Source organism: Chamaea fasciata, unplaced genomic scaffold, assembly GCF_029207755.1.
Source record: "Chamaea fasciata isolate MVZ Bird 193981 ecotype frontalis unplaced genomic scaffold, bChaFas1.0.hap1 SCAF_26, whole genome shotgun sequence".
Classification (NCBI taxonomy): domain Eukaryota; kingdom Metazoa; phylum Chordata; class Aves; order Passeriformes; family Sylviidae; genus Chamaea; species Chamaea fasciata.
In genome coordinates, this window is record NW_027094111.1 from 5,847,646 (window position 1) to 5,863,391 (window position 15,746).

Genomic DNA, 15,746 nt, shown 5'->3' on the forward strand with positions numbered 1-15,746 from the left:
TATAGCGGCAGAGCTGTGACCTTTGGGGACCCTGGGGGAGTGGGAACAGGGCCCTTGTTTGGGGTCTGGGAACGGGCCGTTGTTTGGGGTCTGGGTGATGCCAGAGCCGGGTCCTGGCCCGGGCTGCCCCCAGTGACACCATGGGACACAGGGACGTGACAGGAGCAGTTCCCTGGGTGCAGGACAGTCCTGGGCACAGCCAGCACCTCCCTGGGCACACTGAAACCTTCCCACTCCTCATCCAAGAGTGAGGCAGCCCCCAGCCCAGCCTCATCCCGCTGCCTCCAGCAGCTCCGCCCTGATCCCGGGGTTCATTTCCCTAATGCAGCAGCACCGGGCTGGGTGAGGAGCCCCTGCCAAGAGCCGGCAGCTGGGCAGCTGGAACTGCAGGGATGGGAGCTGCCTGCCCTCGGCTGGAGCTGGTTAATCGATGGAATCCTGGTGCCACCAGGGCCGGGGTGACAGGGGTGACACGGGGAACAGCGCCAGGACCAGCAGCACGCTGGGGTTCCCTCCCTGCCCCGAGGAATTCTCTGCCTGGCTCAGCTTCGGACTGGGCACCTGGAGAGGGCTCAGAGCGTCCGGAACGCTGCGAGCCCGTCCCTCATCCCACGGGAGGGAACTGATCCAGAGGGGGACGTGGCTTGTGTGACACTCCCAGCCCTCTGCAGCCATGAATCCGTGCCCTGGAAAAGCATTTCCCACTGGAGCAGCAGCCCCATCCCCTCTGCAGTGGCGTGGGGACAGTCCCTGCCACAGTCCCTGGGGACTGGGGATGGATGGATGGATCTGGCACATCCAAGGGTCCCTCCAGCCCTGGCCTGACCACACGGAGCCTGCTGGGGCAGAATAAAGTCTGGATGAACTTTCTCTTTTGGGACAAATCCAGGCAGCTGTGGCTTGGCCTGGGGGCTGGGATGGATTGGGAATGGGGGCTGGGATGGATTGGGAATGGGGGCTGGGATGGATGGGGAGGCAGTCCCAGGTCGGGAGGTGGGAGCTGCTGTCCTGAGTGATTTGTGGTTTCCTGGGCTGGCAAACTCTGCCTGCCCTCCCCTCCATCCCGGCCCGGCCAGTGGGAGCAGCCCCTTGTTCCTGGAGGGAGCAGCCCCCCATTCCCGGGGAGAGCAGCCCCCATTCCCGGGGGGAGCAGCCCCCATTCCCAGGGGGAGCAGCACCCCATTCCCGGGGGGAGCAGCCCCCCATTCCCAGGGGGAGCAGCCCCCCATTCCCAGGGAGAGCAGCCCCCCATTCCCAGGGGGAGCAGCCCCCAATTCCCGGGGAGAGCAGTCCCCATTCCCGGGGAGAGCAGCCCCCCATTCCCGGGGGAGCAGCCCCCCATTCCCAGGGGGAGCAGTCCCCATTCCCGGGGAGAGCAGCACCCCATTCCCGGGGGAGCAGCCCCCATTCCCGGGGGAGCAGCCCCCCATTCCCAGGGGGAGCAGCCCCCATTCCCAGGGAGGAGGGGCCATTCACGGCCGGGGGCACACGGAGCATTAACGATCCCAGCAGCTCTAAATCCAAACAAACCCCGACTGCTCCCGAGATTTATGGCACGAGCCTGACCTCGAACCCTCGGGGCTGCAGATGGGAGGGGTGACATCAGCGCCTTGGGAACGGGGTGATGAGGGGGATTCCTCGGGAACAGCCGTGTCCCAAATACCCCCCTGTGCACCGGGAACACCCGGAGATTGTTCCCAAGTCTTTAAGTCTTTGTGGAGCTCGGCTGGGGCTGTGCCGCAGGTGGGGTCCCCCAGGTCTGGTCCGGCCTGTGGGGTTGTTGTGGGGTTTGTGCTGGTCCTGGCTGGGGATTGTTTGGGTTTAGGGTTAGGTGGATGGATGGAGAGATGGATGTGATGGATGGATGGATGGATGGATGGATGGATGGAGAGATGGATGTGAGATGGATGGATGGATGGATGGATGGATGGATGGATGTGAGATGGATGGATGGATGGATGGATGGATGGATGGATGGATGGAGAAATGGATGTGAGATGGATGGATGGATGGATGGATGGATGGATGGATGGATGGAGAAATGGATGTGAGATGGATGGATGGATGGATGGATGGATGGATGGAGGGATGGGTGGATGGATGATGGATGGATGGGTGGATGCATGGATGCATGCATGGATGCACTGACGGGTGTTGGACAGATGGGAGCTGCTGTGCCAAGCTGGTGCTTCCGTTCCCGTTTCCTGCTCCAAGCCCAGAGCCAGGAGTCTGGAAGGGCCTCATCTTGTTCCAATTTCAGGAGGAACAAAGGGAGCAGGGCCATGTGGCTTCCATCAGGGAGAGGCTTTGCAGGTCACACAGGGAGAATCCCACCCTTGGGAATGGGGATGGGCTGCACAGCGCCGGGTTCTCCTCATTTCTTGGGGAGCCTTGATACTTTTGGTGTAAAAACACCAAAAGGCAAATGAGAGTGATTCCCAGTGTTTCTTCCTGCATCCTCTCAATCCCTGGCAATTTTCCCTGCCTTCCCATCAATTCCAGTGACCTGTCTCGTATTTTTGGGCTGTGCCATTCCCAAATCCCTGCAGATTTACTCTGCTGGATCACAAATTCCAGCGAGCTGCTGGTGAGCAGGTGTGGGGAATCCAGGATGGTGCATCAGCTGGGGGGCAAAGGCTAAATATTCCCAGAGATCTGGGAAGCACATGGGGTGTTGGAGACCGGCAGGATACTTCCAGTGGGAGGATACATCCAGCTGGGAAGCGCTGGAGCAGATCCAGCCAGACACAGCTCAGACACTTAAAAGCTCAACTCCCCCTGCCCTCCACGAGCTGACGGATTTTCTCTCCTGGTGGGAGAAGGGATGTGGGGACAGAACGCCAGCCAGGCCCCACATTTCTCTGCCTGACTGTTGAAAACTCCTTCCTGCTCCAAGCTGCAGCGAAAGCAAAGAAACCCCGAGCTGTTTTTGGGAGGTAAAATGCTCCGAGAGGCGACGGGGACCCTTCAAGGCCTTGATTTGAAACTGAAGCTCGAACCTGGCTCGTTACATCTTGAAACATCTGATGCGATCTCGCAGATCAAAGCCGCCTTGTTTGCCTTGTAATGAGGTGTCAAAGCATTTCCTTGCAACGCCAACAGGAGACACTTTGATCTGCAAAACAAGATGTTTAAGAGCGCTGCTAGCGAGGGCTCCCCGCGTTTTCGCGGCTCTGGGAAGCCGGGGAATATTTGAAGTCTGGTGTTGTTTCCTCTCGAGGCTTCCCAGGCTGTGGCAGCTGATGAGGTGTTGCTGTCACACCGGAGCCAGGACACGCAGGGAAATTATCGAGGCTGAACAGCAGCCAGCTGGAGAACCAAACCGAGCGTTTTCCTTACAGCTTCCAAAAGGAATAGTTGGGTTTAAAAAAAAAAAAAAAAAAAAAAAAAAAAGGCTTTTTGTCCATGGGAAGTGTTGGAGTCAATGTGAGCTCACTCTGAGTTGTTTAGGGGGAAAACACTGTGATTCTGGGTGGTGCAGCTGGAGGTTGGTTGTGCTGCTGCTGCCTCGGTCTGGCTTTTCCCGTGCCTTGTCCCACCAGGGTGGGGCTGGGGTGTCACCAGGGTGGGGCTGGGGTGGCTGGGGTGTCACCAGGGTGGGGCTGGAGCCGCTCACGTGTCCCTCTGGCCACAGGCTCAGCGCTGGCGCAATGAGAACTACGAGAGGCCCGTGGACCTGGAGGGCTCTGGGGACGATGATCCCTTTGGAGAAGACGAGCTGGACGACATCTACTCCGGCTCTGGCTCGGGGTGTGAGTACCTGGGGGGCCCCTGGGAAGGGTCTCTGGATGGTTGGGGGGTCCCTGGGATTCCTGGGAAGGTCCTTGGCTGGCCGTGGGGTTGGGGGTTCCTGGGAAGGGTCTCTGGCTGACTGTGGGGTTGGAGGGCTGGAGAGGGGATGTGAGGGGGGGAATTGTCCCTTGTCCCTCACTGGAGTTCTCCTCTGAGACAAAAGCAATGGGAGCTGTCCCAGAAGTTGGGCTCCAGTGCCTCCATGTCCCAGTTCAGCCTCTGGCCCCGCTGGGCAGGACTGGCCCTTCCACATTCCCACAGGGGGCTTTGGCCACCGTGGAAACAGCCCCTGGTTCCTGCCGAGCCTGGAACCATCGGGGCTCTGGGCTTTTGGGGGTGATGCCAGGGAAATGCGTCAGCAGCGGTTCCACTGCTCCCTCTTGTCCCCCCATTTCAGATTTCGAGCCGGAGCTGGGGCTGGACACGGCCGTGAGCCTGACCACGGACACGCTGGTGACGCTGCCCACCACGGCGGCCGTGCTGCCCGTCACCGCCGCCCAGCCCGTGGCCACACCCCTGGAGCCGTCCCCTACGCCCCGGGACACCACCCCCGGGCAGGCCACCGGCGCCTTCCTCATCCCCAGGACCACAGAAGCGCCGGTGGTGCCCAGTTGGAAAGCCACCACCACCACCAGCACCGCGGCCAGCGAGCCCCCAACCACCATGGCCACCACCACCACCACCATGGCCACCACCACCACCACCACGGCCACCACCACCACCACCACCACGGAGGCCAGCACCACCACAAGCAGTACCCCCACGGCCACGGCCAAGCCCACCACCATCCGGAGGTTCCTGCCCCCCCTGGCCACCAAGGCGGCCACCGCCCGGGCCACCACCCTGGAGACCCCCACCACGCCCGTCCCCGAAACCAGCACCCCGACAGAGGTGGCCACGTCACGCCTCGTCCCCACCAGCACGGCCAAGCCCAGGGCCCTGCCAAAGCCCAGCACCTCGAGGACTGCAGAGCTCCCTGAGAAGAGCACGGCCCTGCCGCCCACGGCCGCCACGCTGCCGCCCACTGAGGCCCCCCAGGTAGGAGGCCCGGCCCCGCTCACCTGCGCGGGCTCCTGGGCTCCGGGGGAGGCCCGGCAGGGCCACGGGAGGCCTTTGCTGTCCGTCCATCCTCGGCCGCTGCTCCGAGGGAGGTGGAGGCAGGCTGGGCTCTCCCAGAGTGGAACACCTGGGCAGGTGGGAAGGTGAAAGTTCAGCCCGGGCAGGGTTCAGGGGGCACCCGGGATGTGCCACCAAGCCCGGTGGCCCCGGCAGTGCCTTCTCCAGGGCGGCTTTCCCAGGCGGGAGGGCAGCAGCGCCACATCCCACAGGGACACGGCGACTTTCCTCGGGGTTTGGTGTCATGTCCCAGCTCCCAGCCCTGCCAGGAGTCCCACACTCTCCTCAATTACGGCTCGATGGTGCATTTCCAGCCCGTCGGGTGTCCTGAGCAGGAATTTCAGCTCCATCTCGCATTCAGAAGCCCTCAGGGCCCCTTCGCAGCCGCTTTGACTGAAAGGTGGAGTGATTTGTCTAAACTACTCCCTCTTTTCCGCCTGCAAATGCGAGCTCAGAGCGCTCGGGGCTCTCGCTGACCTTCAATTAATCCCTGTCACAAACCCGGCTCGTGGGGAGCGCTGAGCCGTGCGCTGGCCCCGGGGCAGCGGGACATGGAGAGGGCTCGACCCCCGCCCCCGCCAGCTCCGGGCTCCTCCTGAACCCCGGCTCCTCCTGAACCCCGGCTCCTCCTGAACCCCGGCTCCTCCTGAACCCCGACTCCTCCTGAACCCCGGCTCCTCCTGAACCCCGACTCATCCTGAACCCCGGCTCCTCCTGAACCCCGACTCATCCTGAACCCCGGCTCCTCCTGAACCCCGACTCATCCTGAACCCCGGCTCCTCCTGATCCCCGACTCATCCTGAACCCCGGCTCCTCCTGAATGCTGCTTTGTGAACGAGGCAGGCGGGAGGGGAGGAATCCCGGGGAGGTTTGGCTCGGGGATGCTCCGGCTCAGCGGACACGCCGAGAGACAAGGGGGAAAGTCCGGGGGATTTGGTCCCGAGGGGAAGTGCAGGAGGCAGTGAATGGGTCAGGGATGGGATGGACGGGGTGGGATGGATCATATTCCCAGGCAATCCTTGTCCTCGAGGCCGGGATCCCCTCCTTGCCAAGGGAATGGGGCACCCCCGTCCTCCTGCTCCTGCCCTGTGCAGCAGGAACGATCGGGGGAAAGGAAGAGGGAAGGGACCCCTGGAGCTCATCCAGCAGCATCCAGTCCTTCTCCTCCTGTGCTGGTGTGGCACGGAGGTTGTGTCACCTCCTGTTAGGAGTGACCTGCGTGCGCTGACACCCAACCTGTGTTCTGGAGACAGAGCCCAACCGAGGGGCTGGGATGGGATAATGGGAGAAACTCCTCCCTGTAAGGGTGCAGGTCTGGGATGGGAATTGGGAGAAAATCTTTCCTGTAAGAGTGCAGGGTCTGGGATGGGATAATGGGAGCAACTCCTCCCTGTAAGGGTGCAGGGTCTGGGGTGGGATCTCTTTCGGAGGAACTACAGGGAACAGGCCCCGGGCTGGGGACAGGGAATGGCTCAGCCCAGCCACGGTGGCCTCAGCCATTGGGTGACTATCAGGTTGTGGGGTTGTGTTGTCACTGCAGAACAACCTCAGTGACATAGGGAAGGGATACCCCAACGTGATCCCCACGTCCCCCACCCTGTCCCTGGTCAGTGAGGTCCTCCCTGTGGACACCCTTTGGTCCTTGTCTCCTGCCCCATCTTGTCCTTTTGCCCAGATGGAGCCAGGGGAGGTGACAACAGTCCCTGACAGCGAGCTGGAGGTCCCGGCCAGCAGCGGCCCCAGCGGGGACTTTGAGATCCGGGAGGAGGAGGAGACGACTCGTCCCGACCTCAGGAACGAGGTGATGGCTGTGGTGACACCGCCGGCAGGGCCAGGGCCCGGCAGGAACGTGGAGACGGGGCTGATGGACAACACGATAGACTCGGGCAACTCGGCCGCTCAGCTGCCCCAGAAAAACATCCTGGAGAGGAAAGAGGTGTTGATAGGTGAGATACGGGGCCAGGGCTTTGGGGGACAGGGTCTGGGGGCACAGGGGGCTGCGCTGTCCCAGGAGAGGGGACAGTCCTGGGGAGGCCATTGGGATAACCCACACCCACCTCCCAGACTTCTCCGTGGGGTGTCTCAGGGTCTCCATGTCTTTGCCAGGAAAGCTCTGCACAGTTTCCTTCTACCGAGGTGGATTTCCAGGGGAAAAATGGGATTTTAGTGCAAAGATGTCCTGTGGTCATAGCTCAGCGCCCAGTGCTGCTCCCAAACTTCCAAAGCCCAAAGCTGGGCTGGAATCCCAAATGATCCCCCCAACCTGGGGCAGTGCTGAGCCTGGCATAACCCAACCTCCCAAAATTGCTCTGTGCCACTGCAGGGGGGTCCCAAGGGTCTCCGTGCCTTTGCCAGGAATGTTGTGCACAATTTCCAGGAAAAAAAAAAAGAAGGGATTTTTCCTGGAAATCCAAAGCTGTGCTGTGGTGACCCGGCCACTGCTCAGAGGCTGCTCCCAAATTTCCACAGCACAAACCCAAGCTGGAATCCCAAAGGATCCCCCCCAGAGTCTTTGTGCTGGAAGCCAGGCTGCGGCAGGGAGTGGCACTGAGGGCTGGGGGTGGCACTGATGGCCAGGCCAGGGGTGGCAGTGATGGCCGGGCTGGGGGTGTGACACTGACAGCTGTGGATGACACTGATGACCAGGGGGATGGCACTGGGGGCTGGGGGTGACACTGATGGCCGTGGGTGGCATTGATGGCCATGAATGGCACTGATGACTGAACGTGACACTGAAAGCTATGGGGGTGACACTGAGGACCAGAGGGGTGGCACTGAGGGCCACGGGTGGCACTGATGGCCACGGGTGGCACTGACAGCCAGGGGTGGCACTGACAGCCATGGGTGGCACTGGTGGCCAGGGGTGGCACTGGTGGCCAGGGGTGGCACTGACAGCCAGGGGTGGCACTGACAGCCATGGGTGGCACTGGTGGCCAGGGGTGGCACTGGTGGCCAGGGGTGGCACTGACAGCCAGGGGTGGCACTGACAGCCATGGGTGGCACTGGTGGCCAGGGGTGGCACTGGTGGCCAGGGGTGGCACTGACAGCCAGGGGTGGCACTGACAGCCATGGGTGGCACTGGTGGCCAGGGGTGGCACTGGTGGCCAGGGGTGGCACTGACAGCCAGGGGTGGCACTGACAGCCATGGGTGGCACTGGTGGCCAGGGGTGGCACTGACAGCCGTGGGTGACACTGACACCCGTGGATGGCATTGATGCCTGGGGGTGGCACTGACAGCTGGGGTGGCACTGACAGCCGGGGTGGCACTGGTGGCCAGGGGTGGCACTGACACCCGTGGGTGGCACTGACGGGCGTGTCCCCTGTGCGCTGTTGCAGCGGTGATCGTGGGCGGCGTGGTGGGCGCCCTCTTCGCCGCCTTCCTGGTGATGCTGCTCATCTACCGCATGAAGAAGAAGGACGAGGGCAGCTACACCCTGGAGGAGCCCAAGCAGGCCAACGTCACCTACCAGAAGCCCGACAAGCAGGAGGAGTTCTACGCGTAGACGGAGAGCCCGGAGTGCCTCATGCTTCCTCCCTCCCTCCCCGCTCCAAACCCTCCTCCTCCTCCTCCCCTCCATCCAGTCTCTCTCCCCCCCCACCCGCACCCCTCCTCTCTTGTTTTGGGATCAGACTGTGAATTTACGAAGCGAAACCCGCGGCGGCTGAAGGAGGAAAGGCGTCCTTGGCGCGGGGGGCACGGGGTGCCCGCAGCAGCGCCGAGGTCACCCCCAGCACCGCCGGCCTTTCTGCTGGCGGGAGGGACGGGGCACGGAGCCCACGCCAAGGAGCCGGCGCCAGGGCGGCCGTGCTGGGAATGCCCTGCAGAGCACGGGATGGGCTGCCCACGGTGCCTGGAGCTCAGCTGGACTTTTCCCACCACCACCACCACCGCAGACTCTGGGATCCGGACACCTCCTGCCGGCCCTGGGGTGCAGGGGGCTTGCTTTGGATTTATTGCCCTTTTATGTTTTTTTTTTCTGCCCGTAAAGGAGGGAGATTTCCTTCCCTCTGTCTCGTCTTCATTTTTTGGTTTTCTTCTGGAATGGGGTTGGTTGCTCCGCAGGAATCCCCTTCTGCTGGAAGAGAGACCACGACTCTCCAAAGCTCCTGGAACCTCGGGAAAAGCACAAGGGGATGGAATACCTGGTGCCCTGGGATTCGCTCCTGGAGTGGGGAAAAAAGGAAATTAAATACAAACGCTGGGAATGATCCCTTTGGATCAATACTCTGGAGAGCTTGTGGAGCTGCATTGGGGCATCCCAGGCCGCTGCCATCCGGCCACTTCCTGGAATCTCTTGGATCCACATCTGGCTAAGGAGTTTGGCCAGGAAGGGACTTGGCTTGGGCTGGGTTTTCACTGTGACCACTAAAGCTCGGCTTTGCGGGACATTCCTGAGGGAGGAGCAGGGAATGGAGAAGCTGAATCCTGTCCCTGGCTCTCCCAGGGGATAACAGAATTCTGAGAGGCGTGGGATGCAGCCTAAGGAAGGAAACCCCAGCAGGGACCACCCCTGTCCCCTCGGGGTCCAGCAGGGATCCCGACGGCTCCAGAGGTGAGGAAGAGGAGGCAGAACCACGGCTCCACCGCAGGGTTGATTGGATCGTTGGAAAGATCCCAAAATCAGTGGAAAGGCCGAGAATCTATGGTTTTCCTCTGTTGTTTGAATCCCCGGGACTGATGGTTTTCCCTTGTTGGTGTTTAAATCCCAGCACAACCCACAGGGATCCCGACCCTGGCACCCCGCAGGTGTCCCCAGGGTGCAGATCCAGACCCTCTGGTGCCTTCGGGAAAGGTCGGATTTTCCAGAGCAGTCTCTGCACACAGATTCAGTCGAGACATTTCAATCGAGACATTTCAATTGAGACATTTCAATTGAGACGTTTCAATTGAGACATTTCAATTAAGATGTTTCAATTAAGGTGTTCCAATTAAGGTGTTTCAATGAGGTGGCTCTCAATCAGCTGGAGCCCTGTTTGTGAAGCTTTGTTGTCACAGTGGTTGTGATCTCGATGGGGTCCCATGGAGACTTTGGATTTGTTCTTGGAGCAATTGAAATGGGAGAATTTGGGGGGAAAGTTGTTGCACGGAGCCAGGGACACTTTGGCCCCTCAGGGCGTTGGTGGATTTGGGGTTTATGGCCCTGGTGGGGATTACAAGACAGAAGAGCTTGGTTGTGGATGGGATTGGAGGCCATATGAATATTTTAAATATATATAAATATATATCTCCACTCCCGTGCACCCGCAGTAACACAGGCATGAAAGGAAATGAAATCCCTGGAATTTCTCAGTGCACTGGGATGCTTGGGTGGGATTTGGGGTTGGGAAGTTGGGAGCTTTGGGCTGCTTTTCCCTGGGACACAGCCCAAAATGACGACCTGCCTTTACTTCAGGATAGGGAACAGAGCCCCGCACATGGATCAGTTCTAATTCCTCATTTTGGAGCTGTCAGCCCCAAAATCCTCATGGTTTAGGTTCTTGGAGCATCCCTGTTGGGTGTTTGGGGTGGTGGTGCTGGGAGTGACCATTTCCGTGTCCATCCCGGAGGGAGGATCAGGATGAGGGATAAGGATGCTCCAAGGGAGGGAACACACTCTGAAGGAGCCTGGTGCCAACCCAGAACCACTCTGTGCTGCCCCAGAGGGAGTTTGGGCTCCTGGATGTGATGATTTGGAGGATTTTTGCCTGTTAGGATCACACAAAGGGGAGTGGCCCAAATCAAGGTCACCAAGGTCACCCTAAATCCCCATCTTTTGGGAAAACCTGAATTTAATCTTTGGAGCTTGCTTAAAAAAAGAAAAAAAAGAAAAAAAACCCCACAACCCTCCCAGCTTAATCTTTTTAATGCTGCTTTTCAGAGCTGCCTCCTTAATCTTCTTCATTCCATTTTTTCCCCCTATTTAATAGTCTGAAGTTCCATAATACAATTTTTTTACTCACTCAAGCTTAACCTCGTCCCTCTCAGCTGGTGTTAGGTTGTAATCCCGGCACTTAAATCCGTCACAGCTTCGGGAGTGAGGAAAGCTGGAGGTGGGAGGGTGAGAGGAGCCTGGGCAGGACTTTTGCAGTAATTAAAATATGAGCTAAACACACACAAAAAAAAAGAAAGGTGAAGGCAATTAAAACGCTAATCAGAAGTGATCAAATAATTGTTTATCTCCTGCTTCCACGCTTCTGCTCTCCACCATCAGAGGGATGTGAGGTCCAGGAGAATTTTTTGGGTTTGGAGCTGATTTTTTGTGGTGTTCATGATGTCACAGCCTCTTGTGTCACCTCAGCTCCACGGGGGCTGTGGGAGTTGGTCTTTGAAGGGAAAAAAAAAAGTCTTGTCCTGGAGGATGTGACCCTGTGCCTCCCTCCAAGGAGCTGGGATGGAGCTGAACATCGAAGGGTTTTTCGGGAAAGCCCATCTCCCAGAAAACCCTGGATGATATCACTTCTCCACGAGCAGAACCCCGAGGCTGGGGCCTGGTGCAGGTGGAGGCAGCTGCTCCCTCCTGCAGCCACTCCTGCCCCGGGGCTCTGCAGGGATTCCTGGTGGGAAGGCGGATGGGGAAGAGCTGAGGAAGCTCCACACAGGAGGAGCCGTCCCCCAGCTGCTGACTTGGCTGCGGAGCAGATCTTTGGGAAAATGAACTCGGCATGGGCGGAAGCGTCTCCAACATCTTCCCTTCCCAAAGCCGAGCCTGACATCATCCCCCCTGCCCAAATTCCCATCCTTCATGGTGACCCCAGCCAGGAACAGCTGGAGCAGCGCCCAGATGTGCTGGTCCTTCCAGCTGTGCTCCCCGAGGGATTTTCCACAGCTTTGCCATCTCTTTCCCGCGCGTTCCTGCGTGTGTGTGATGCGCTGGAGCCGCAGGGAGGCTCTTGGCTGTTCCAGCTGGATGATTTTAGGAGTTTCAGGAACTGCAGGGTGGTGTGGGCTGCTCTGCCAGCTGTGCCAGCCTTGGGGCTCTCCCTGCTGGAATTGCAGCCGGAGAATGATGGAGGATATCCAGCAGGAGAATATCCAGGAACTCCTGGGCCACATCCATCAGGAGAAGGCGGGAGGAGAGGATCAAAGGGGAGGGCTGAGCAGAGAGCCCAAACCAGGGCTGGAATGGGGAGCTTGGGAAGGGCAGGACATGGAAGGGGCCCAGCAGCAGCAGGACCCAGCCCTGGGTGGGTTTTACAGGGCTGGGAGTTGTCCCTTCGCTCCAAAAATCTCTCGGATCTTGGATCTTTCCATAAAGAGCACCAGGTCCCCGTGTAGGACGGAGTTGACCCTTTGCTCCAAAAATCTCTGATTTTGGACCTTTCCGTGGTGAGCTGTGCTGGGGGGATGCAGCTGCAGGGAAGGGGATGGCTGGGGCTGGATCACTGCCAGGATGGGCTGCTTTGCCTCAAATTTCCCCTCTCCCTCCCCCATTCCCCTGACAATCCCTGTCTGGGAGTTCTTTGCCTCAGCTCCAGCTCCAGCATTCCGAGCTCTCCCTGCCGCAAATCCCCAGCTCGGAGGTTTCTGCAGGAGCAAACCCACCAGCCGAGACCAGGAATAGGGTTTTTTAATTCCCTTTTTCTCCCACAGCCACCCTTGTCATGGCTTCTTCTGGGCTCCGAGGTTTTCTGCCAGGCTCTGAAGGAACGCTGAGCTTTCAGTCCGGAGGGGTTTAGTGGGAATGAGCTCCCCAGGAGGGGGGACGGGGCTGGGGGTGTCTGTGTGTGTATATATGTGTATGTAATTAATGTATATGTAGAGATGTATAGACTGGCACGGGGCCGGGGCGCTCTGCTCCCGAGGAGGAGGAGGGGGAAGAGGAGGAGGAAGAGGAGGAGGATTTGTTCTCCAGCACCACGTGCTGGACTCTGCAGGCCCCTGTCCCAAGGAATGTGGGATTCAGCCTTGACCCCTGTCCCAAAGGATTTGGGATTCCCCTTCATTCCCTGTCCCAAGGGATTCAGGATTCACCCTTGGCCCCGCTCCCAAGGGATGCAGGATTCCCTGTCCGAAAGGATGTGGGATTCTCCCTCAGCCCCTGAATCAAGGGATGAGGAATTCAGCCTCATTCCCTGTCCCAAAGGATGCGGGATCCAGCCTCGGCGCTTATCCCAAGGGATGAGGGATTCCACCTCTCCAATTCCTGCTGCTCCTCCCTCCCCTCCCTGCCCTTTACACCCTCCTGATCCCAATCCCAATCCTGATCCCAATCCCAATCCTGATCCCAATGAGGATGGGTTGGGATGAGCTGGGGTGGGGATCAGGAGCCTTTTGCTGCTGCCAGGGCCGGAGCAGATCCCGGGATGGGATCCCGGGAAGGATCCAAAGCCCCGGGAGCTCCGGAGCACCCCCAGTCCTGGTGCCGGCAGCGCCTCCATCTCTGTAGAGGAGCCTCAGCCTGCAGCCCCCAAACTTTTTATTTCCATGTTTATTTTTCCCATTATTTTGATTTTTTGGGGTAAAAAAACAACGATTTTTTCCCATCCCACATTCCAGCACTTCTCCCAAGACCTCCAGGGCGCCAGGGCTTTTTCCTGCAGGAATTCCCCCCGTTGAGGGTCCCCCCTGGCCGAAGTCACCCCAGCCCAGCTGACAATCAAACCAGACTCCCGAAAAACAGGAATCCATTGCAGTTTGATAGAAAAATCTTTTTAAAATCTCCCCCTTCTCTCTCACCACCACATCTCCAGGATAAACCATCACCCACTGCTCCTCCTGTAAATAAACATCCAACCTTCTTGTATAAATTAAAAATAAAATAAATTTTAAAAAAGATAAAAAAAAATATCCATTGATAAACATCCCAAAAATAAAATTTAAAAAAATCTCCCTTTCCAGAAGATTGAAGTAATTCCAACTTCACTTTTTTTTTTGGAGCTGATTTCCAATCCCAAGAGGAGAACAAAACAAAGATCTGGAACACTACAAATGTTGGAGCTTTCAATGAATCCGGGAGGGGAAAAAAAATGCATGTAAATATTTTTAATAGGAGACATATCTTAAACAGAACTTTTTTTTGTATGTACATAACTCTCCTAGAGTTTAGTACTGAAATGGCTTCATAGTGTCTGTTTTGAAAAGGAAAGGAAAAGAAAATGTTTGTTAATTGTTTTTGTTCTTACTCAATGGCCAAAACTTTAAAAATAATGACAAAAAAAAAAAAAGAAAAAAAAAAGACTCTAAAAATAATCTTTGCCAATGGATCTAGCACTGTAATGGTACTGTCTATTTTTTTTAATTATTTCTGTGCTGTGCCCATTTATAAAATGAGGAAAAGATAAAAAATAAAGTCATTTAAACATTGTCTGCCCAGGGCCTGGCCTGAGTTCTTGGTGCCAACTGCTGCGGGGTCTGTCGTGCCCCGGGACTGGAGGGAGAAGGTTCTGCCGGGCCCTGGGCTCATCAGGGTGTGGGTAATCAATGGTTTCCATGGAAACTGCAGAGGTGCTGAGGAGCCTGGACCATCCCAGCACACCCATGGGTGATCCCAGCACAGCCTGGACTATCCCAGCACAGCCATGGGTGATCCCAGCACAGCCCTGGACCATCCCAGTACAGCCATGGGTGATCCCAGTACAGCCCTGGACCATCCCAGCACAGCCTGGGCCATCCCAGTGTACCCATGGGTGATCCCAGTACTGCTCTGGACTATCCCAGCATACCTGTGGATGATCCCAGCACAGCCTGGAAAAGCTCTTCTGGAGAGGAGAAGCTCCAGGGAGAGCTCCGAGCCCCTGGCAGGGCCTAAAGGGGCTCCAGGAGAGCTGCAGAGGGACTGGGGACAAGGCCTGCAGGGACAGCACACAGGGAATGGCTTCCCAGTGCCAGAGGGCAGGGCTGGATGGGAGATTGGGAACTGGGAATTGTTCCCTGCGAGGGTGGGCAGGGGCTGGGCTGGAATTGCCAGAGCAGCTGTGGCTGCCCCTGGATCCCTGGCGGTGCCCAAGGCTGGGCTGGACATTGGGACAGAGGGGGGTGTCCCTGGGGGTGGCACTGGGTGGGATTTGAGCTCCATTCCAACCCAAACCATTCCAGGATTTTGGCTGAGCTGCTGTCACCCCACATCCCCCCAGTGTCCCCATCCCCACATCCCCCCAGTGTCCCCATCCCCACATCCCCCCAGTGTCCCCAGTGTGCTGGAGCTGCTGTTCCAGCTGTGGGATGGATCCATCCCCTCCCAGAGCGGGAAGCGGGAGCAGGCCGGAGCCTCTCTCACAGCTCCTCTCCACAGGGATCCCTGGGAATGCCCGTGGGGACAAATCCAGCAGAGCTGCTCTTGGCCTTCCTAAGGACATCCTGGATGTTTCCATCCAGCTCCTGCCAGGATGGATCCATGCCTGGAGCAGCAGGCAGGGTTTGGGTGTCCTCAGAGCCATCCCCAGCCACGGGCAAATGCCAAAGCTCAGGAGGCTCCCAGAAACCCTCCCCCAGCCCCATGGATGTCCTGCTGGCCCGAATTCCAGGGAACTTCCCTCTGTTTGGGCTTGGGGAATGGGTTTTTATGACCCTGCCCCCCTCAGAAACTTCTGCTCCACGTGCTTCACCCCCTAAGGAATTCAGCAGCGGGATATCCCAGCCCCCAGCCTGCAGCAGGGACAGATCCCACCCTCCCGGGAGCCCCCCTGCATGGCCACAGCACCGGAGCCCCAAATCCCTCCCTTTTCACCCCATTTCCCGGCGTGGGGCAATTCCCATCAGCCCAGCTCTGCTCCCTGCAGCAGCAGCTCAGCATTCCAGGTGGGAAGGGCCCTAATCCCGGCCTCCAGCCCGTCCCAGCCCCAATAATGACCCCACTGTGCCGTGCTCCCGCGTCTGGCCGAGCAGAAATGAGCAACTGCCTGCCCGAGGTGTTGGAATT

General features: G+C 58.4%; 1 protein-coding gene across 1 annotated transcript in view; it reads left to right on the top strand.

The window, feature by feature from the left end:
• SDC3 (syndecan 3) overlaps positions 1 to 14,192 on the top strand; it is a 46,026-nt gene extending 31,834 nt beyond the window's left edge. Inside the window, exons 2-5 of the mRNA XM_066204227.1 lie at positions 3,635 to 3,752; positions 4,190 to 4,830; positions 6,584 to 6,854; positions 8,245 to 14,192. Of these exons, the coding sequence (XP_066060324.1) occupies positions 3,635 to 3,752; positions 4,190 to 4,830; positions 6,584 to 6,854; positions 8,245 to 8,411 (1,197 nt within the window). The 3' untranslated portion in view covers positions 8,412 to 14,192. The remainder of the gene's footprint in view (positions 1 to 3,634; positions 3,753 to 4,189; positions 4,831 to 6,583; positions 6,855 to 8,244) is intronic.
• Positions 14,193 to 15,746: the final 1,554 nt, after the last annotated feature.